The 19,860-nt window shown below is 56.1% G+C and overlaps 8 protein-coding genes across 8 annotated transcripts; 4 read left to right on the forward strand and 4 right to left on the reverse strand.

Annotated features, from left to right (window-relative positions):
• Positions 1–322: 322 nt before the first annotated feature.
• On the forward strand, positions 323–1,515 carry LTR77_006896 (uncharacterized protein; the record flags this gene model as incomplete). Its single annotated transcript, XM_064804136.1, has 2 exons — positions 323–746; positions 800–1,515. The coding sequence occupies 2 exons, from the start codon at positions 323–325 to the stop codon at positions 1,513–1,515; spliced, it is 1,140 nt and encodes a 379-aa protein (XP_064657937.1).
• Positions 1,516–2,458: 943 nt separating this feature from the next.
• Positions 2,459–6,131, reverse strand: LTR77_006897 (uncharacterized protein; the record flags this gene model as incomplete). Its single annotated transcript, XM_064804137.1, has 4 exons — positions 2,459–3,631; positions 3,697–4,210; positions 4,262–6,000; positions 6,054–6,131. The coding sequence occupies 4 exons, from the start codon at positions 6,129–6,131 to the stop codon at positions 2,459–2,461; spliced, it is 3,504 nt and encodes a 1,167-aa protein (XP_064657938.1).
• Positions 6,132–7,658: 1,527 nt separating this feature from the next.
• On the forward strand, positions 7,659–8,496 carry LTR77_006898 (uncharacterized protein; the record flags this gene model as incomplete). Its single annotated transcript, XM_064804138.1, has 2 exons — positions 7,659–8,353; positions 8,418–8,496. 2 exons carry the CDS (start codon positions 7,659–7,661, stop codon positions 8,494–8,496), a joined length of 774 nt encoding a protein of 257 aa, XP_064657939.1.
• An 818-nt stretch (positions 8,497–9,314) lies between these two features.
• Positions 9,315–10,106, forward strand: LTR77_006899 (uncharacterized protein; the record flags this gene model as incomplete). The annotated part of the gene is made up of 1 exon (XM_064804139.1): positions 9,315–10,106. One exon carries the CDS (start codon positions 9,315–9,317, stop codon positions 10,104–10,106), a length of 792 nt encoding a protein of 263 aa, XP_064657940.1.
• A 550-nt stretch (positions 10,107–10,656) lies between these two features.
• Positions 10,657–13,947, reverse strand: LTR77_006900 (uncharacterized protein; the record flags this gene model as incomplete). Its single annotated transcript, XM_064804140.1, has 2 exons — positions 10,657–12,942; positions 12,973–13,947. The coding sequence occupies 2 exons, from the start codon at positions 13,945–13,947 to the stop codon at positions 10,657–10,659; spliced, it is 3,261 nt and encodes a 1,086-aa protein (XP_064657941.1).
• A 1,088-nt stretch (positions 13,948–15,035) lies between these two features.
• GCH1_1 (GTP cyclohydrolase 1) lies at positions 15,036–15,953 on the forward strand (the record flags this gene model as incomplete). The annotated part of the gene is made up of 2 exons (XM_064804141.1): positions 15,036–15,590; positions 15,648–15,953. 2 exons carry the CDS (start codon positions 15,036–15,038, stop codon positions 15,951–15,953), a joined length of 861 nt encoding a protein of 286 aa, XP_064657942.1.
• Positions 15,954–16,012: 59 nt separating this feature from the next.
• LTR77_006902 (uncharacterized protein) lies at positions 16,013–17,217 on the reverse strand (the record flags this gene model as incomplete). The annotated part of the gene is made up of 2 exons (XM_064804142.1): positions 16,013–16,259; positions 16,391–17,217. The coding sequence occupies 2 exons, from the start codon at positions 17,215–17,217 to the stop codon at positions 16,013–16,015; spliced, it is 1,074 nt and encodes a 357-aa protein (XP_064657943.1).
• Positions 17,218–18,045: 828 nt separating this feature from the next.
• On the reverse strand, positions 18,046–19,097 carry LTR77_006903 (uncharacterized protein; the record flags this gene model as incomplete). Its single annotated transcript, XM_064804143.1, has 3 exons — positions 18,046–18,586; positions 18,636–18,696; positions 18,752–19,097. 3 exons carry the CDS (start codon positions 19,095–19,097, stop codon positions 18,046–18,048), a joined length of 948 nt encoding a protein of 315 aa, XP_064657944.1.
• Between the last annotated feature and the right edge of the window lie 763 nt (positions 19,098–19,860).

Genomic DNA, 19,860 nt, shown 5'->3' on the forward strand with positions numbered 1-19,860 from the left:
TCATGCCTTCCCAAAGCATCCTAGCGCTTTGCTAGCGCACCCGCTTCGGGCTCCGCCCGCGTCAGAGCGGCTTGTCTTCGCAGCCCAGCGTCTCTTTCAACTTCACCACCCACCCCGTCCGACACCATCGATCGACCCCTGCTGTGAGGCCGCAACACTCCCGACGACGACAGAGAAGCGCTGGATCCGCTGTATGTCGAGGGAGCAGGAGTCAGCAGCGTGAAGCAGCCGCGGAGGGCCGGCCGCCGTGGACCCACCACCAGCCCCATCCACCTTTCACCACTCCACCACTCTCTCCGCACCACGAGCCTCACCACCCGCAATGTCATCTACACCGTTGAAGCGCGCGGGGGATGATCTGGTCGACGAGCGCGGCGTGGCAAAGAAGGCCAGGACGTCCGCACCCACTCCCTCAGCCTCCCCTCCTGCGGACCACACCATGGCACACCACCCCGAAACCCCGCCCTTAGGCACGACACAACTACCTGGTCTGGGAATGCAGCATGAAGGTCATTCTAAGAGCAGCAGCGTGAGGTTCCCAACCCCACCGAGCACAGCGAGCTTTCACAGTCACATGATGGCGAGGGGCGCAAGCAGCGAAGGCGCAGGCGTCGAGAGCAGTGACGATCAAACCCCAACAGAGCACAGAAGGACGGACCACGAGCGGGAAGGGGAGGAGACACAGCAATCCACCGCAGACTCATCACTACCTGCAGCAACTACGCTGTACAAACTCCGCACAGACCGTGAGTATTCACCTTGCACACTCATAATGTGCATTGAATGCTAAACTCCGCAGCTATCCCACCCTCCTCCGTCCCCGGTACCGCTAATCTCCTCGAGCTCTACGACCTCACCACCCTCCAGTCCACCGTCGCTCGCTACGATCCGGTGACGGGCGAGAAGATTAACCGTCTCCGCAAGCACTACGCGGGGAAAGTGAAGCAGCTCGGCCTTGACGGAAAGAATAAGCCTCTGAAGAAAGAGCTTGAGCTGCAAGGGTTGTTGGATCCGGCGTGGAGTTATGAGGGCTCGAGTGGGCGGACGTTGTGGGAGGAGCAGCGGAGCGAGGCTTTTTTGGAAGACGAGGAGGATGCCGAGTTGGCGATGTCGAAGCTTGAGCTGGCGTTTAGTGGGTTCAAGGAAGGATCACTCCCGAAATCCGAGCATGAGCACTGGAAGACACAGCTGGGTCTTGACGAGCAGGTAGCAGCAGTGCCAGCGGCAGCGGCGAAGCAGCAACCTGTCCCTGCGGTTGCGAAGGCGCCGGCTGGGACAGCAGCTTTCCTTGCCAAGACAGCACCAGCGAGGAACTCTGCCCCGGCATCTCCGAGTCGAGCTCAGATAAGACCTGAGCGGTCAGGCAAGAAGCGGCGGTACGACGAGAACAGCTGGGAGGGATATGATGACGACGGCTACAGCACCGGCGGGCTTGACGACACGGGTAGCAGGCGAGGCAGTGCGGGTGGCGGGGGCGGGAAAAGGGTGAAGCGGAAGGTGAGTGCAGCTTATTGATGTCGAGGCAAAGAGCGTCGTGGGATGAGTCCGTGGCTGTGCTGGCGACTGCAGTGCTGCTCAGACAATGCGCGCCGCGAACACACTTGTGGCAAGCTTTGGCTGAACGTGCGAGCACACTAGCCGAAGCCTCGCGCGCGCTCTTCTCGAGCGGTCAAGTCGTCGCCTTAGCCTTCTCACTCGCCTCATCGATCTACGACCATCGATCTGGCGAAGTTGAGCACGGCGAAGGACGCAAGCGCTTGAGCACGCGAGCACAGCACCACAGCTCACCACCTCCACCACCAGCACATCTCACCACCTCCATCAACATCAACCTCTCGAACACACCACACAAGAACCACAAGCTTACACGCTCCCCCCATCTACAACAGGACTTCTCCCCCACCTCGACATCACCCACTTTCCCGAACGCGAGCGCTGGCGGGGGCATGGTTGGGGTGCGGAGCTCGTAGCACACGTTCCCTCACCACCACCACCATCACCACCACCGTGGGGGACGCAGCAGCTCCAGTCGACGAAGAGGCGGGGTTATATGAGGGGGGGTTTGTTGATATTGATATCGTTACTGGCGTTTCTGCGAGCGACACGCGGACCAAAGCTGAAACGGGACGGGAACGGGTGGGTTATTGTTACCGGCCAAGGGACAGGGACATGGCGGAAAAATGATGGGTTTCTCAAGCAGGCGTTCGTCCTCGTTGTTTGATGCGTTTTTATACCCCTCCACTGGTTGTGGATAACGTCTTAGAATACTCGCCACGGATGCGATGCGAAAAAGGGTCGGACATGGGACAAATAGTAGAGAGATAGCAGAGCCGAGTGGCTATGGAACGGGATGTATTGTGCATATCTGGAACTATGCCTCCGCTGTTCAAGTTCCTCTCGTTCACTCTATCGGATCGGGCTCGGAATGGTGGTAACGACGGTAGAAAGTCAACGTCAGCTAGAAAAATAGTCCGGAGGTGTCACTGATACTCCGTCCGTCGTGTCCTTGCTGGTCTCTGCTGCTGAAATTCCTGTTCCCTCCGTCACCAGCCGGAGGAGGAGGAGGAGGAGGAGGAGGAGGAGGCATGGCCTGCTGCTGAGCGTGCTGTTGCTGAGCCTGTTGCTGAGCCTGCTGCTGTTGAGCCTGCTGCTGCTGCGGGAGCTGGTACTGCTGGTAATGCTCCTGCCCCTGCAGCTGTGCCGGCACGCCCTCACCATATCCCTCCAACCCCTGCACCTGCGTCTGCGGCACAAAACCACCCAACATCCCCTCCGCCTGCGCCTGCGCCTGCGCCTGTGCTTGCAGTGTCATCTGCATCTGCGGCATCACATTCTCCACCCCCATCCCCACCCCCACCATCGAGCCCACGTGCTGTCCATGCTCATGTCCCTGCCCGTGCCCGTGCATACCAAACCCCATCCCCATCCCAACCTCAAAATTCCCCTCGCTCGTCCCGACATCCACACACCCGCCCCCATCCGGCAACGTCCGATGGAAACTCGGCTTCAGTACGATGCGACTGCAGACGATACAGACGAAGCCCACGCCTTCGTAGAGTTTGAAGCCGCCGACGCAGGTCCCGCAAGGTTGGAGCTGGTTGTGCGTTCGTGCGTGCGCGTGTGGTTGCGGTTGCGGTTGCGGTTGTGGTTGCGGTTGCGCTGGTTGAGGAGGCGGCGGCGGAGCAGGGGCGTCGACGGCTCCTACTTTGCCTTTGCCAAAGTAGAAGTGCGGGAGTGGAGGCGCAGGAGGCTGCTGCGGCGCGACGCTCTGGATCGTTTGCGTAGGCGGATAAGTAGTTTGGAGGAGGTCGAGGGAGGCGTCGTGCATCGAGATACGGCGGGCTTCTTGCTCGAATCCGGATTCTATCAGTAGATTCGAGTAGGAGAGATGCCTCGGCCATTGCTCGTCGGAGAACTGGATGTTGGGGTGTGAGTCCAGCATTACTAACGATGGCAGGCGGCTTTGTCCTGGGTCCGCTGCTGTGGGCGACACGAGGGACTGTTGTCGTGGTCCGGCACGATTCAGCGGTTGTCGAGGAGAAACAGCGCGTGGGCCGCCGCTGGTGTTTGTGGGTGATAGAACACCTGTCGGGGTCGGCTGCGGCATATACATCTTCTGTGGTTGAGGCGCCTAAAGCAAGTTCAGCAGTCGTTTCACCTCAAGTTGGCTTCCCAATGGATGGATTTGGGCGGTACTGCGTTCTCCTCTCGCACAGGTGCAGAAGCACCACTATAACCACCCCAAAGTGCAAATTGCTGATTTGGCGGAACGGCATGTGCCAGAGTGTTGTATGCGGGTTGGCTGACGGTGAAAGACTGCTGCTGCTGCTGCTGCTGCTGCTGCTGAACAGGCTGATATGTCTGCTGAGATTGAGGGTACTGCGGTTGCGTGTTGTACTGCTGGTGCATTGCCGGCTGTTGCTCGTACTGCTGGTGGCTGACTTGTGGTTCGGCATAGCCGGTGGCAGGTCGCACAGAGCCAGATGGGGAGAGTTGTGGGTAATGCCCGGCGTATCCGGCATTCACTCCCGATGCACGTTGTTGCGGCGACTGGTAGGTGAAACTCCCGTTGCTACTAGGGTTAGAAGCGCCGGAGCCGGCATGCCACATGGTGGGCCGCTTCTGTGCGTGAACCTCATCATGTTCACGCAGGCGTTCATGCAAGTTGTCGAGTGTAGCTGTGGTCTCGTTTCGGTATCGCTGATTCCAGCTGCAGGCGCTGTTAGCAATGGGCTCATTAGTCGATCTTGGTCTTACTTACCTCATGTATCCGAAGCGAGCGCCAAGTCGCTCAAGACACGTCGTGACCTGCGTGATGCAACTAATGCTTCGCACAATGTTGAAACGCTGCACAGTCTCTCCGTGCGGAAGCTGAGGGACCGGCACAGGCGGTGGCGGCGCTGTCGTGGGCTTGACTTCCGGATGCGGCGGGATCGTACCACTGAGCAGCATGTCCATGTTATGAAGCAGCACATCCAGGAACTGCCGTCCCGTCATGTAAACCCTCATGGCATCATAGAAGGTCAGCGGAGCTGTGTATGTCGGGTCGCTAATAAGGTCCGTCATCAACTCGGCGTAGCGGATGCAGTACTCGAAGATCAGCCGCTGAGCAAAAGGTATGATAGTGGGCACTCTTGGAGATGGGGATAAGACGTAGACGTAGGAATAGAACAGATCCAGCTCGAAGAAGCGGTTGATGTGAGCGGGCATGGTGGGCGAAAGCTCCTCGAACCACTTTCGCATGTCGTCGCAGGTGTCCCACAAGAATGGGTATGGTTCATCCCACTGCGTCCGACCCGACTGAAACAGTTCTGCGTACCAAGCTGACTGGTGCTTGCGAAGGTTGATCAAGTCCAAAGCGTGCTCATAAGTATGCAGCCATGCATTCGCTTGTTGTTGGGATCCGTTTGCGGCCGCATCAGGTGAGTTAGGCGCTGAAGTTGGCTGCTTGTGGAACGGTATCTTGACCTTGGCGCTGTCGTCTGAGAAGGAAAATGCTCGGGTCTGGACGAGGGACGTAGATCTGTCGAGTGTGTAGATGCAGTGAAAGACTCGCCGTCGCAGCTCGAGCTTGCCCCTAGGCATAGGTGTGCCTTTCGGAGGATCTTGATGAAGTCCAAGATCTGTCATTGCACGGGAGGCAGCTCCGATAAGACTCCATGAGTCGAAATGGTGAGGGTCCAGCATAGCATACTCAGTCAGCAGGATCAGTGCCTGCACACCAGAGATGTTTCCGGGATGCAGCACTGCCTCTGCTTGGTCCAGAGCTGCGCACACGTGGCCAATGCCTTCCATGTAATGCGGATCTCCTCTCTGCTGGGACATCGAGATGTTGGCGATCGCAAAAACCATGCGGACCATCCAGTGATCTAACGGATCGGCATACCTATAGCCCTTTCCGTAGACATTGTCGACCGAAGCGTAGAAGGAGGCCTCGTCAAACACCGGTAGCAGCACAAAAATGTTGTCCAAATAGTGCTGGATCAGCATCATAGCTGTCTCCCGTGGCGGTAGGGCCTTCTTCAGCCCTTGCGGCATTTCGTCCTTGGAGCACGCAGACAGTACCAGCCGCGCATAGGACATGGCGGTAGTAAAGCCATAGAAGTCCCGCGCCGTCGCATTCACCGACAAGTACCCAAAGTCCGAAACCAGATCATCCATAGCCGTGACCTCCTTCCGCTTCATCAAGCGGGTCGTGGTCGGCGTTGGCGGCTCACCCGGCTGAATCTGACGAGACTGCCTCCGTGAAGGCGCCGCAGTCGCAGATTCATCCTCGGGTACATCAATCACAGAAGGCTTCCTGGCGCGGGCTTCCTCCAGCCTGGCGTTGAGTCTGTCGAGCCGGGTCTCCAGAGTCGAAACATAGCTGCGCTCCTTACCTCTCGCAAACTGGTCATTCGTACTCGTGCACTCGGCGGCTCGACCGTTCTTCTCGCAGGAAGTACAGGCTGGCAGCTTGCCGTCGCATTTGATCTTGGCGTTGCGGCAGCGACTGCAGGCCTGTTGTTTACTGGTCAGTGTCACCATCGGAAGAGGAAAGGAAGGAGACATACAGCAACTGGCCGGCTGACTTTCAGCACTGGCGTCTCCAGCGGGGATAAGCTCATGTTGTCGCTCTCTTCTACCGTCATTGTTAGTGAAGTGTCCTTGAGTTGTCGTGCTGCTTGGTACGAGGCCAGCTCGTTGCGAGATCAGAGGGTCGGTAAGAAGATGCAGTGAGCGCATCAGCTTTGGATATCACATGTGAGGCAGAGCAGCGACTAGCGACAGCCATCTTGCGGCCCGACGGCCAAAGGCACGCTTGAGTAAGACGGACCGTCGAGGTACCTGGTCGTGAGTGGGGAGACTGACCTGATGTGGTGGCGTAGTTTCAGCCCTACGATGCATGTCGTTGGGATATTGTGAGGTGTAGGCGATCAGCAACGTCGACAGGGTGTAGTCGAAGATGGACGGTGAGAGGACGGGCAGACTATCGCAGCTGCCAGCGGGATCGACATGATCTTCCTGCGTCTGCAGCTGCTGCTTGCTGGTCGTTGCGTCGCCGCTTGGTTGGGCTCGATCACGTGCCAGCAGCCGAGCTGGAAGATCTTCGAATTTGGACCTCACTCATTGACCAGATAGCAACACCACCTCTGATCTATGCTCCTTCTTCGAAACAATATAGAGCACCGTACAGTCTTGATGAACTCGTGCAAAGGCGCCTACTATGCTCAAGACCGATCAAGAGCACCGAGACGTTCCACCATCGCCGCCATGATGGACCAATATCTTCTCCTACTGCTCTTGCTCATCTTCTGCGCAATTATACATGCATACCACCTCACCCTACGGCCTCCGTCTCCGAGCACCATCAAGCAAGATCATCTACCTGCGGCTTCAGCTTCAGCAATCCTGATCTGACTTGTCGCGAGCCGGAAAGGTAGGATCGACGACTGCGGAAGACCGTTAGAGCGGGCTTCTTGCTGAAATGCATTGGAGCGATCAGTCTTGATCCCTATGCGAACCATCTCCCGAAATGATGGATGTGACAAGCCATGCATGAGGGTAGGATGCGAGCAACGCGATCAAATGGGAAAGCTGAAGTGATCGACATTTCATCTTACCTCTTCCACTCGCACTCGCTCCCGCATATACTCGCCTTGGCGCCTCGGGGGCATTGAGTGTTGCGATCAACCTATCAAGACCACAAGCACGCACTCGCAAAGCCAGCTATCGATGCGCGACCGCATCTTCACAGCTCAAACGCAGAGCTCCATGTCCAAGCGTGGCTTGTTTTAGAAAATGCGGGATGCACTAGAGCCTCCGCGTGCTATTGCGCGCAGTGCTGGGTGTCGTGGCGGCAGAGGATGGCAGAGATAAAGATGGTCGGACTTGAGCACCGCCTCAGCATTGCCTCTGCCCTTGTTCATGGTGTACGTCGGTGGTTCAAGAGTCAAATCCTTGCTTGTGAGTTGGCAGTTCAAGATATAAAGGATGAGTATTAGGACCTCCACCACACCCATTCATTCCTCCTTCCAGACCTCAACCTCACTGTACACTATCTCGTTGACCACGCCTCAGCCCTCTGTACACTTTCTTCCATACAACGCGGCCATATTGATCCGTAACTCTCGGCCGCCACTCGAAGTCAACACTACATCCACACCACTCAGCCCAACATGTCTGATCCATACGAAAACTGCACAAAAGTCACCCCAGACTGTCCCGTCTCAGAGACAACATACGGGTATGCCCCAAGCCTCGGCGGAAACGCCATCTACGCCGTCATCTTCGCCGTCTGCGCTCTGATCCAACTGGTCTTCGTCTTCAAGTACTGGCGACAATGGAAGGGCTTCTCCATCCTCGTCTGCGTCGGCTGCATCGGCGAAGCCGGCGGCTACGTCGCCCGGATCTTCTTGCATAACAATCCTTGGAGTGGCGGACCGATGTCGATTCAGTTTGTGCTGCTTATGGTGGCACCATCGTTCTTAGCAGCGGCGCTCTACATGACTCTGAGAACCCTGGTGCAGTTTTTTGGCCCGGAGCACACGAGGCTGGCCGAACGATTCTGGACCTGGCCGTTTGTGACCGCCGACACTGTTGGCTTTTTGATGCAGTGCGGCGGTGGCATCATGGCATCGGCTGGTGAGGTAAACCCAGCTCTGGCAACAGCCGGCGTTGCCCTGATGATCACCGGCGTGACACTTCAGGCGGTGGTGATGGGCATTGCCGGTGTTCTTGCGATTGATTTCGCTCTGCGCTATCGCCGGAGGCAGGGCAGAGGGGCGTTCAGGCTGCTGACAGGGAATCTTGCACTCTTTCTCCTCTCGATGAGTTTGGCATTCTTGCTGATTCTAGCACGATGCATATACCGGTGAGTGGAAACTGAATTCAGTTTTCCTACCAAACACGAGATCTTTGTGCTGATGCTCCAATAGGATTCCCGAACTGGCCGGAGGCGTTGGTGGTGCTTTGATGCGACAGGAAGTCGAGTTCATGATCTTCGACGGCCTGTGAGTTAATCAGCTTGGTGGCCATTCGCGTGCCCCACTGACTCTTCATCCAGCATGATTGTGGTATCCTGCGCTCTCTTCAGCGTAGTGCACCCGGGTCATTGGGCCCGCGACACACGCACGACCACACGTCCAGCAGCAAAAGTTCGAGACACTGAGTCAGGGTACGAGATGCCTCGCAGTACAGGATACATGCAGGTTCCGGACGCAAGACTCGCTGCTTCAATGGACAGCGAGTGTGGTCGCGGACACTCCCACTCGGAGGAGCACCGAAGAGGTAAAAGACTCTCTCCCTTTTACCGAATGCTGGCAAGGTTCCGGATACTCACGACGAAGAGAAGGCTGACGTGTTGATTAGGACTGCTATAAGTCGTGTGCCCTTTTACCCAAGAGAACTTCTATCGAAGGACCTTCAGCAGCGGAGATTGATGACTCTATGGAATCAGGCCAACTCTAGAATAGGTGATGGATCAGTAAGTCTCGGTCACGCGAGACAGGCGATGGAGGGTGGCATTTGTGTGTAAGCGCAGCGCATGCAGCAAGGTGTTACCCGAGAAGCAACGAATAGATCAAGTGTATTACGGCAGGCATTCTCATCGAGCTAGCGATTCTACAGAGCGTTACTCTTAATAAGTCCAAGGTTAGATAACCTAGGTTGTCGCGTTCAAGGACGAAGATATAGGCGTTGCTATACTAGTCCAAAAGGCACTCTAGCGCGTATGGCTCGATCACGTGCCAGCAGCCGAGCTCACCTTTTGGGACTTCAACTTCGTGTAACGTTAAATCATTGGAACCATCTACACCACCCCGTCAAACAGTACAATGGCACCTCTCCATCATGTCATCCCCCGCGCCAACTTCAACCTCCTCTCCCGCCAACTCCGCCACCGCCTCGTACCCACCACCACCCACCGCCATGCCTCAACCACCCCCCCGAAACCCCGAGTACTAGAGAAGCCCGAACGCTTCAACCCCCCCTCCCACGGCTCCCGTCTCCCCCGCCGCCAACCCCCGCGCGCCTATCCCGGCGCCCCCTTAACACCCGAACAACACCGCCGTCGCTATCCCAACATGATGCCGGCAGAAGGCACCTGGATGCACTCGTTCCTCACCAACCGCATGCTACACGTCTGGATCACGCTCTCCATCCTCATAACCCTCGTCATCGCGGTCCAAATAGGCGACTTCATCCACACGACACCCTACGCCGACTTACTCCCACCGAGGTCGATGTTCTTGGTTCATCCGTGGAGTTTTCTGGGCAGGTACGCGGAGGTCTATCGGATGCATGTGGACTACATCTCCGCGCAGACGGCGGAGCGGCGGAGGCAGAAGGTGGAGGATGTGCGGAAGAGGGGGGAGTTCAGGCGGGCACATGGGTTGGAGGGGGAGGAGGGGGTGTTTGGGGCGTGGACTGCGAAGGGGGATGCGGAGGTCATGGGGCCGGGGATGAGGGAGGGTGGGGGTGGGGGTGTGGGTGGAGGGAGGGAAGGCATGGCAAGAGGGCAGGGAGAAGAGGTGAGGGAAGAGGCGCAGGCTGGGCAGGAGACGTATGTCGACTTTGAGGGCAAGCTACGGCCTGTGGAGAGGAAGAAGTGGTTGGGCATCTGGTAGGTAGTGTACACATCACGCCAATGCAGCGGAAGTGCTGAGAACAATGCTGGACGTGATCTCACTGTCCTTCGCTGTATCCGATGACATGCTCCCGCATCCCTGCCAACGTGTGGTCAATGGCCTCTCCTCTAATGTTGTAGGCCGTAGCCCATTCTCGTGATCAGGTTGATCAGGTTGATCAGGTTGTAGTGCAATGAACGAGCATACCACGAGATTTCGCTTCACCCTCTAGGGTCTTCTTTGTTTTTTCCTTGGGTTGAAGGAGGTTGGTGTGAAGTTTTTATTTTCTGGGTTTCTTTCTTCTACTCTGCTGAACATGGGTGAGGGACGTTACTCTTTGGCGCTCATTGACTTTTGCTTACGCTGTCGACAGTCTCTATCTACCCTCGCCATGCAGTCCCAGATTCACCAACTTCCACCGCATTCTTAACACCCATCAAATACCAACAGACTCCTCACCGCGACCCTTCCAAGACCACGCTTCCACAGCACCTCCCTCCCACGATGTACGGGAAACTCCGCCACAACCAGCACGCTCATATCCTCAACCCTAGCTCCCACCCCCCTTCAACAGCTGCAGAACCGCACAAACCGTCTCCCCACTTGCGAGCACATCATCCACCACCACCACCTTCGAGCCGTTCGCCACTGCTTCACGACTCATCTCGACCTTCTTCCCCTCTGCGCTGTTGGTGCCCGAGGACGAGATGTACGAACCCCCTTTAGCAACAGAAACCGTAGGCGGCGGAATCTTACCCGCCTCCCGGATCAGCGCCAACGGTATGTCAAGCTGCGCAGCCAGCGCCGAAGCGAACAGGAAGCCACCGCTTTCGCAGCAGACGATTGCGGAGACTGTGCTCCAGTCTCCTGAGAAGTGAGATTGGAGAAGGGAGGTGCAGAGCTTCAAGCCGCCGGTCTGTTGGGTGAGACCGAGGATGTCGCGGAAGGTGATGTTGGGGTGTGGGAATTTGGGTGTGGAGTGAATCATGGTGCGGAGGCGCTGGAGGTTGGGGTGCAGGAAAGGGAGGAAGTGGTTTGAACAGAATGCTTGGGCGGACTGGACGCCGGCGGCATCGACGATGTTGTTGTGAAAGGTGAATGTTGGGCAGTTGTTGAGGGCATCGGCGGCGTGAGTGTTGCTGTCTTGGTTGGATCCCCAGACGAGCCGCGCTGCTTCATCGGCTTCGACTCTCACTTCAATCACCCTGCTGTCCGGCACTAGATGTGAGAAAGCAGCAACTAGGGCGTCGTCTCTCATGCCTGTGATGAAGAGGACGTCGAGGTCTCCTGCTCGACCCACCGCTTCCAAGAAATGCTCCTCTGGCAGTCGAGGTCGAGTCTGGACCTGCGTCTGGTAATACTTCAGCAGAGCGGGCCGGTGCTGCTCGTTGTACGTACGATCTTCGAAGAGGCGTTGAATGTCAGCGCCAGTGGCATTTGCGTACTCTCGCTTCGTTGAATCACTGATGCTGACGATAGCAGTGCTGAAGCCGGCAGTGTTGCATTCATGCATCCAGACGACGGCGGTAAAGTCTTTACCCACCCCACTGTGACCGGTGACGAGACCGATGAGCCTCTGTGCTCTCTCCACTGCCGGGAGCAGACAAGCGTAGGCCAGCACGTTGTGCGGATCAAATGTCTCCTTGGCTATTGCGAGTCGAGCATGGTCTGGGCCAAACGCCTTCGCTGCCAGTGTAGCATCTCTAGGATCTGGACCAAGGTCGGCGCCATACACTCCGGCGCACAACGGAAGTAAGTCATTGGCGACGTCGTAGACCCATTGCATGGCTGCGCGGGCCTCCTGACGACCATCTTGATCGCGCTGCCAGACTCCAGTGATAACACAGGCGAAATCCCAGTCTCGACAGCCGAAAGCAGTAGCTTCAGGGGCTATATCACGCACAGCACCACCGCCGTGAAGCAGATGGAGGTAGCAGCGTGGAGTGGGACGAGACTCAATGGCTGACAATAGCTTGTCAGTCAGACCAGCACTTCCGATATCCTTCAAGAAGACACACCGCTTGAATGAAGACGTCTTACCACCGCCGTGACCGCCGTGCATTGCAGACATGTACATTTCCGTGTCGAACAGAGCAACACCGTCCACGGTCTTGGAGCTGGCTTCCGGCCCCAGCAGTGCTGTGGTATCGGGCGGAGGCTCGATAGCATCTCTCGTGGAGACTTCGAAGGTGTTCACACCCAGATGCAGCTTTCCCGCTTCGTGGTACAAATAAGCGTCTGCAGAACAGTGCCGTGGAAGCTTCTCGGCGATCTCTTCGTTGAAATCGGTGAGCTTCAGCTGCGCCTGAGCATGGTCGATCAGTGGAATGACACAATTGCGGACTGTGTATTCCGGAGCAGGGCACGCCTTCAGAACGACGCTGATCACGATGCCAAAGTTTGATCCGGCGCCTTGCAATGCCCACCGAAGATCGCCGTCATTCTCCAGCCGTACTGCATCGGCTGGCTGGTGTTGGCTTGGAACATTGCCGACGCAGAGCACTTGGCCTGTGGCGACGCTGACCACAACGGCTCCCGCGATGCTGTCGGAAGCAAGACCATGTTGGCGGGCCAGGTGCCCGATGCCTCCCTGCAATACCAGCCCCATTCCCACGCTTGGGCGGCTTCCAAGGGGTACTGTGACATCTGCTGCCATGGTGTTGCGGATGATGTCTCCAGATCTGCATCCAGCGCCAACAACAACCAGGGTGTTGGGGGACTTGCCGTTGTCCTCCTCTTTGGCGAGAACGAGAATTTGATTGAAGGCGCACATGTCGAGCGCAACGACGTTGGGCCACAGACATTGACCACCGTGGCCGCCACTGATAACTGTCAGCTATAGCTTGTGTTCCAGCGCCCATCGAACGCATGTCTGGACGTCTCCAATATCTGCCGGAGCGACGACTGAGGCTGGATAGTGGACAAGCGCCTCGCGGTTCTTCACGCGGTGTTCTTTGGACGCCTCGGATACTTCTGCAAGCAGCTCGGGCAGCCTGGTCGCTCGCTGAGTGAACGCCATCATGATGTCTGGCGAGCTGTAGAGAAGACATTTGGGGCGGTTTTCGTCGCAATGAGCCAATGCACGGCAGACCTCGCGCCATTGTCTATCGATCCATTCCCCGTTGAAGCTTTTTGGGCCGGACCCGGCAATGAATTGAGCGAAGGAATCCAGTGTCTCGTCATCATCTGCTACGGAAGTTACTCCTGTAGGTAACGAGACTGTTTGGTGGCACACCAGACCGTCGAATTGAGCACCATCGCGATGGAACACCACAATCAGACCTTCGTCTGGCTTCTTGTTGAGCATCTGCAGCGCACGCTCGATGTAGTCCCGTTCCGGGTTCATGCCGTACATGCTGTGGCAGAACATGATGAGGTCGAACGTCTCCGCAGATCCATCCTCTTTGCCGCTGGGATCGACGGCGGTCTTCGTGTTCAAACTGAATGGGGTGCGATGAATGTCGGGTTGGTTGTCCAGACAAGGCAGGGGTGACTCCTGTGAGGAGCTGAGCCATGTCTGCAGCCTGGTAGCGAACACCGCGTTAGGCTCAAATGCAGCGTATCTGTGGATTCTTCGCCTCAAGTGGCTAGGCAGAGAGCCCAATACGCTCTTCGGCCCCGGTCCAACTTCTAGCACCGATACAGTCACTCGTGATTTGAGCACAGAAGTCAGCAGCTGGGAAAGCTGAGGCACGATGAAGTCTTGGTATGCGCTTTGACCCTGCAAGAGGATTTTGAAGCCTTCGTCGTACTGTGAATCTTCCAGTGGCATTGGGTCCTGCCATGTTGGTGCTTCGAACTCCTGCTGCAGGCTCCACTTCAGAAGGTTGAGTGTGGCCATGTTGATTGTTCGAAAGCCGTGTCGATTTCTGCTGGTCGCGCAAAAATCCTGGCTTGGTCTGGTGTCTTCAAGGATGCAGGGAAGGCTGTGCCTTCAAGAGAATAAATGGTGATGGAAGACAAGATGTGGTGAGAACACGAGGAGAGTATGAAAACGTAAACTTCTTCTCACGGAGGCATCAGAACTGGAACCTACACGATCCACCTAATCATTTGCGTGTCGCAAACCTCTTCTGCTCTGCCTGCTTTTTAATCTCCTTTGTCGTATGGAATGACGCCCGCAGATGGCTGTAGACATTTCTGCTTGCTTCAGTGAATGCTGACCGCGCCGTCGTGGGCTATGAGTGTTCTCGGTCATGGAGAGTCGCATGGACAACTGTTGTGGTAGACTGCCGTGATGGAGGAAGATTGGAGTAAGAATGGGAAGACCGAGAACAGGTGAGGTCGGTTTCGGTATTGACTCCGATCACGTGTTTCGTGCAAAACTCCTGGGACCCTCCGGTAGTTTCTACTGCTTGACCTTTCACCTTGGCTCGGGGGTTAGAGCTCTCGCAGGATTGCTGTCTCCTGTCACCCGACATAGAAGATCAAGTATGCAGTGGAACTCCAGCCTTATCTCTGCCCTGCAGTTCCGCCTTCCACCCGTCGGTGGCACGGGCGTCAGTAACACCCGAACGCATCTCATGACGCCGCAGGCCACTGCAACTTTCAGAACCTTCCGCTGCAGTCGTCCGGGTCTTTGCATTTGTGATGCGACGTCGCGATCATTAAGGCAGACAGCAATGCGTTTATGAGAACAGGGGAAGGTCATCTGGTGCGGGTAGCGACATCTGCACCCTCAGCCCAGACCGGCTGATGGCAATCAATCAATCATCTGGGCAAAGAGCCTTACTCAATGCCTGCAACAGGCATCGTAGGGGGAGGGCGTTATTTGAGATCAGCTGCCGAGCGACAATTGCATATATGATGAGCCCAAGTCCTCCCGGTTCCTTGATCTTTCTTCGTGTTTGGCGTGTCCGCTCATCCCCTTCCAGAAGCAGCTTACAGCAGCAGCACAGCGCGACGGCGGGTAATCCTGCGAGGTCGGGTATGGCCAGCGTTGGAGGTGCCGGTGTGAGGTCCAGCAAACGGAAGCACCAAGAGACCAAAGTCGAGAAGCTGAAAACAGACACTTCGTCGGCCATGCCCGTACCCTTCACCGGCAACAGTGCCCCGCCCCTTTATTCTGTTGAGATTCGTCATGGCCCTGGCAAGACTGCTCACGATCTGGATAATCAGCCAGCCCTCAAGAAGCCAAAGCTGCCTCTCGCGGCCGAACTGGACGGCTTCGGACTTCAATCCAACGCTACAAGAAGCCTCACGGCTGAGGAACCAAAGCTGGTCGCGTGCCGGCTGGACAGAATGCGCGGAGCTGTCAGAACGCTTCTCGAATGTATTGGCGAAGATCCGGACCGCGAGGGCCTGCAGGATACACCATCCCGGTATGCGAACGCGCTCTTGTTCCTGACTTCCGGCCACCAGATGAACGTCGATACCATCGTCAACAAGGCGCTCTTCCACGAGAGCCACCACGGAATGGTCATCATGAGAGACATTGAGATCTGCAGTCTGTGCGAGCATCACCTCTTGCCGTTCACTGGAAAGGTGTGTCCTGCTCCAAAATACTGTTCTTCCGTAGGGCAAGCTAATCGACATCTCCAGATGCACATCGGCTACGTTCCTTCCTCGGCTGTCATCGGACTTTCCAAGCTGCCACGGATTGCTGAGATCTTCTCCAGGCGGCTGCAGATCCAGGAACGTCTTACCAAGGAGGTCGCTCACGCCATCATGGAAGCTGTCAAACCCCAAGGCGTTGCGGTCGTCATGGAGGCGAGCCATCTTTGCATAAGCATGAGAGGTGTCCAGAAGCCCGGAACCATCACCATTACGAGTCACTTCTCAGGTTGCCTTGAGCAGTCCGACTTGCGCAGCGAATTCCTGGGTCTCGTTGGCATGTCCAGAGCATAGCTATCATGGAGATAGATTGGACTTCGAAGAATGTTGCCTTCTGCTTCAGCGCCCTGCCATCAAGTCCCATCCATCATCCGAAGCCTTGCTGTAAGTGCTCCAGCTGCGATGAATCTGCCGTCCCGGAACCGTACCAGCAAATCTCTCGGGTTTATGGTAAGTTCTCTGCGAAGGCTGGCTTGTACGTGGCGTCCGCGTCGTAAACGAAAGTGTAGTGCACCAATGAGACGAGTACTTGGTTCAGCATCAATGACAGGCATACGCAGTTGGGCCACGTTGAAACCCGGCTTTTTGGCAGACTCGGGACTATCCAGGTAAGTGCTTCCAGTAGGAGGCGGAATAGGAGTAAGCCAGTCCCGATACTGAGTAGTAAAGGTGTGGCATGGGAGCACCTACATAGGTGCCAAGTAGATTGATGTAACATTAGCATCGCATACCCCAATACGAACCCCAATGCGACGCCGGCCAGCGAAATCACCAGAAGTGCGGCCATCTCAAAGACCGCCTTTGAATACTCCTGGGTGTGTATATCAGTGAATCGCCGCCTCGCGATAACGAAAAGCGCGAGTAACGGAGCCAGATTGACAGGTAGTACACCCAGCATGAGCGCTTGGTATTTAAGACAATTTACCGATATTGCCGTTATGGCCAATGTGTCTATGCTCAGACATGCATGATTCATAGCAGGAGGGTATGCTTGGAAGCTGGCCACAATCCAGAAGGCATACTGCAGCAGCGCAATCACACTGAGAGCAAATTGGCCACAGTGGTTTATTCTGATAGTCGATTGACTTCGAAGCTCGCTTGCCGTGTTGTCGAGAATCGCGACTGCGATATGACGTAGTAAGCCCTCCAGAAGGTACAGAACCATGTACATGATGGCCGATGCTTGTGTCCAAGGGATGCCTTTGCAAGTCAACAGCTTTACAAGCTGACTGAGCATCGCGATGAACAAGAAGAGGCTCTTGACTTGGTTCCCAACCGTTGCTTTAGGTGGAGTACGACATCCCGCTGGATAGCGCAGCAATGCGACGATGCGGAGGGCGGTAAGAAACCCATGGCCAGGGAGTAGAGCCAGAAATAGTCCCACGATGAGCAGTATGTCCGCAACGCAGAAAATTGGGGACGAGCGGAGGACGTAGCGTGCGAGCTCCGGAAGGTTTCCAAAGGACCCAGCCTCCTGAAACATAGTGTTGAGAGCCAGGGCGCTGATGCCTCCGAAGGCGGACTGCCAGCTGAGATGTTGGGAGCTTGCAGCAGACATATTGCTCGAGAAACTCGTCGTGGATCGTTGGGTTCTGTCCGTCCCGTTTGGGTATCAAGATGTTATGTCCTGTGTCGTGAAGATGTTCTTGTGGTATTTCCGGAGTCCTCGACAGTCGAAGCAAATGCCTGGAGTGGGTCGATGTGAGTGATAGAACATGCCCAAATACCTTTGCCTTTGTACTTTACCATCGCAAGGCTGCTCGAAGGCTGTGCCGCATGAATCACACGAACATGCAGGACTCAAGAAGGCGGTCAGCAGACCACCAATAGCAAAGCGCACAGTAGACGCCCTGCTCGCTGTCCTCCTGTGCCATTGACGTCCCGCATCTGTATCAGCTGGACATGGGTATCTGATTGAATGGTTGAGGTGGTGGCAGTGCCACGATCCAGGAGATGGGAGCCTTGCGGTCTGGCATTTTCTTGTTCATCACGTTGGCGCACGGCAGCCACATAGCAGGACGGGCTGATGATACGTCCCCAACATCAGATCGACGGAGTGCAGCTTTTGTTTGGTGGAAGCAAAGACGAAGCAGACGTGAACCATTAAACCCCCTTCTTTGCCAAGAGATTAGCATTCCGGCCACGTGCACCTTGCTCGTAGTCAGTGGGTGAGGCCTGGTCTCGATGCTCAGGTGTAATGGACGAGATATGATACGAGCGTGAGCGTGAAATACGCAAGACTCATCTGGTTTATATCTATAGAGTAACGCCATTGTATGAACAAGAAACACCCCATCTATTACCCTCCAGCGCCTCACGCTACCATCCCGCATCAATCGTGCCCACAACCATCAAACGCTGCCCCGTGTTGGAACTCCATCTATGCTCACACGATGGCACCCTCAGAGTCAGATCCAGCACCGATCTTCTTCTCCGCCATCTTCGCCTCCAGAGATCGGAAGACTGGTCCCGGGTGAGCAACCACCAAGCACCAAGCCGCCAGCACCACCATCATCCCCTCCAAGCCAATGAACAACGGCTGATCGCGCAGCGCCTCGCTATCCTCGCTGTAGCCCTCGCTGAGCTCGTAGACTCGGTAGCAGCAACGGATGGTGATGAGGATTGTTGCCAGCGCGAAGAACCCGGCGAAGACCTTGAACTTGAGGGCTTGCTTCTTCTCGGCCGCGACGTTCCTGCTGGTCCAGGCGTAGTCGACGGTGGCGGCGATGAAAGTGGCTAGGGTGACGACCTGGAAGACGAGACCCGCTATGGCGATGTTGACGCCGGGGCCTGAGTCGCCGTCAGAGGTGGAGGATAGGGCGCCGCCTGCTGCTTGCAGGATGAGGGAGACGATGTCGCAGGGGATGAAGATCCAGTAGTATATCTTTGGTGAGAAGCGGGCTGAAGATGGCGAGATGTACATGGCGCTGTGTGGTGTTAGCTGTTGCTCTGAAGAAAGGACTGGAGAAGGCTTACATTTGATACAGCATGACATATATGGCGGCAGAGAAGAAAACCGGGCCGATGGTGATGAGGACTGTAGCGCGACAGTTAGCTTTGGTCGTCTCTTGCATCGAGTCGTAGACACTCACCGATCTGCATAATGAAGCCGCCGTCGTTCCATGGATTCTGCCACATCATGATCCTGCCGACGTATCCCAGGAGCTCCACAAAACAACCAAGCAGCATCGCTGCCATGAAGCTCCAGGTCTTGTATCGCCATCCAAGGTATGTCTGAGCAACAGCGCATAGAGTGTAGAGAGCGATGAGAGTGGCGGAAAATGGCAGGCTGGCCCGGTATCCGTACACACTGAGCTCGACTGGGCACACTGAAATGGTGCAGTTGGCGAAGTCGCCGTTCGCAGCGTAAGTGAGCCCATTAGGTGCATAGTAGAGGAGGGTGCCGTCTGAGGCAGTCGAGACGTTGTAGGCTGCCATTGGGATATTTCTGTGTGACAGCTTCGGAAGGAGGATGTTGATTTGTTGAGTGGTTTGAGAAGATAGAGATGATTTGTGGAGTGCGGAGTGTGTTGGATGGAGGTGCTGAAGAGAATGGCATTGAAGCGTGGCGAAGACGGGGTTATATAGACTTACCTCTCTGCCGTTCCCGTCGCAGCATACGACCGTAGAGCATCGTGGAGGATGGAGGCCAAGCGCGGCAGCCCGAACACACCGTATCCTATTTCTGATTCGTCTCGAGACTCGCAGACCCACGAGCAAAGCAGGGCTAACATGCACCCAAGATTGCTGAGCAACTGCGAAAGAGAAGGCAGCAGACATGTTGCGAGAGAGCGTCAATGAGAAGCGTTCTGCTGCAGCCCTACGTGCGAGGCTAACCCCGAAACGTGGGCGTGTTGCGACGGCAGTGGCTTTGTCAGGACCTCCAGCCGTGTTGGCGGAGCTTACGGCCATAATTGCGCTGTGACTCGTGTTCCTTGGATGGCGCAGTCATCAAATCTGAATGCGCCAGATCAGCTCGTTTTCGCGTCACATCAGATCGACATCGAAACAATACCAACTATGTTATATGGAAATGGAGGACGCCACGAGCTCCAGCGAGGCAACATTCTGCGACGAGACGGTGAAGTCAAAAGAGCCCTTGTTGTCGGGCGTAGGCATCGCGCGGAACACAATCGACGACGGAAGGTGATGGTCTATTGAACGCTATAGTATCTTCGAAGCCACGCATGATGCGATCGGT

The sequence above is a fragment of the Saxophila tyrrhenica genome, assembly GCF_035928015.1.
Source record: "Saxophila tyrrhenica strain CCFEE 5935 chromosome Unknown scaffold_10, whole genome shotgun sequence".
In the NCBI taxonomy this organism is placed as follows: domain Eukaryota; kingdom Fungi; phylum Ascomycota; class Dothideomycetes; order Mycosphaerellales; family Extremaceae; genus Saxophila; species Saxophila tyrrhenica.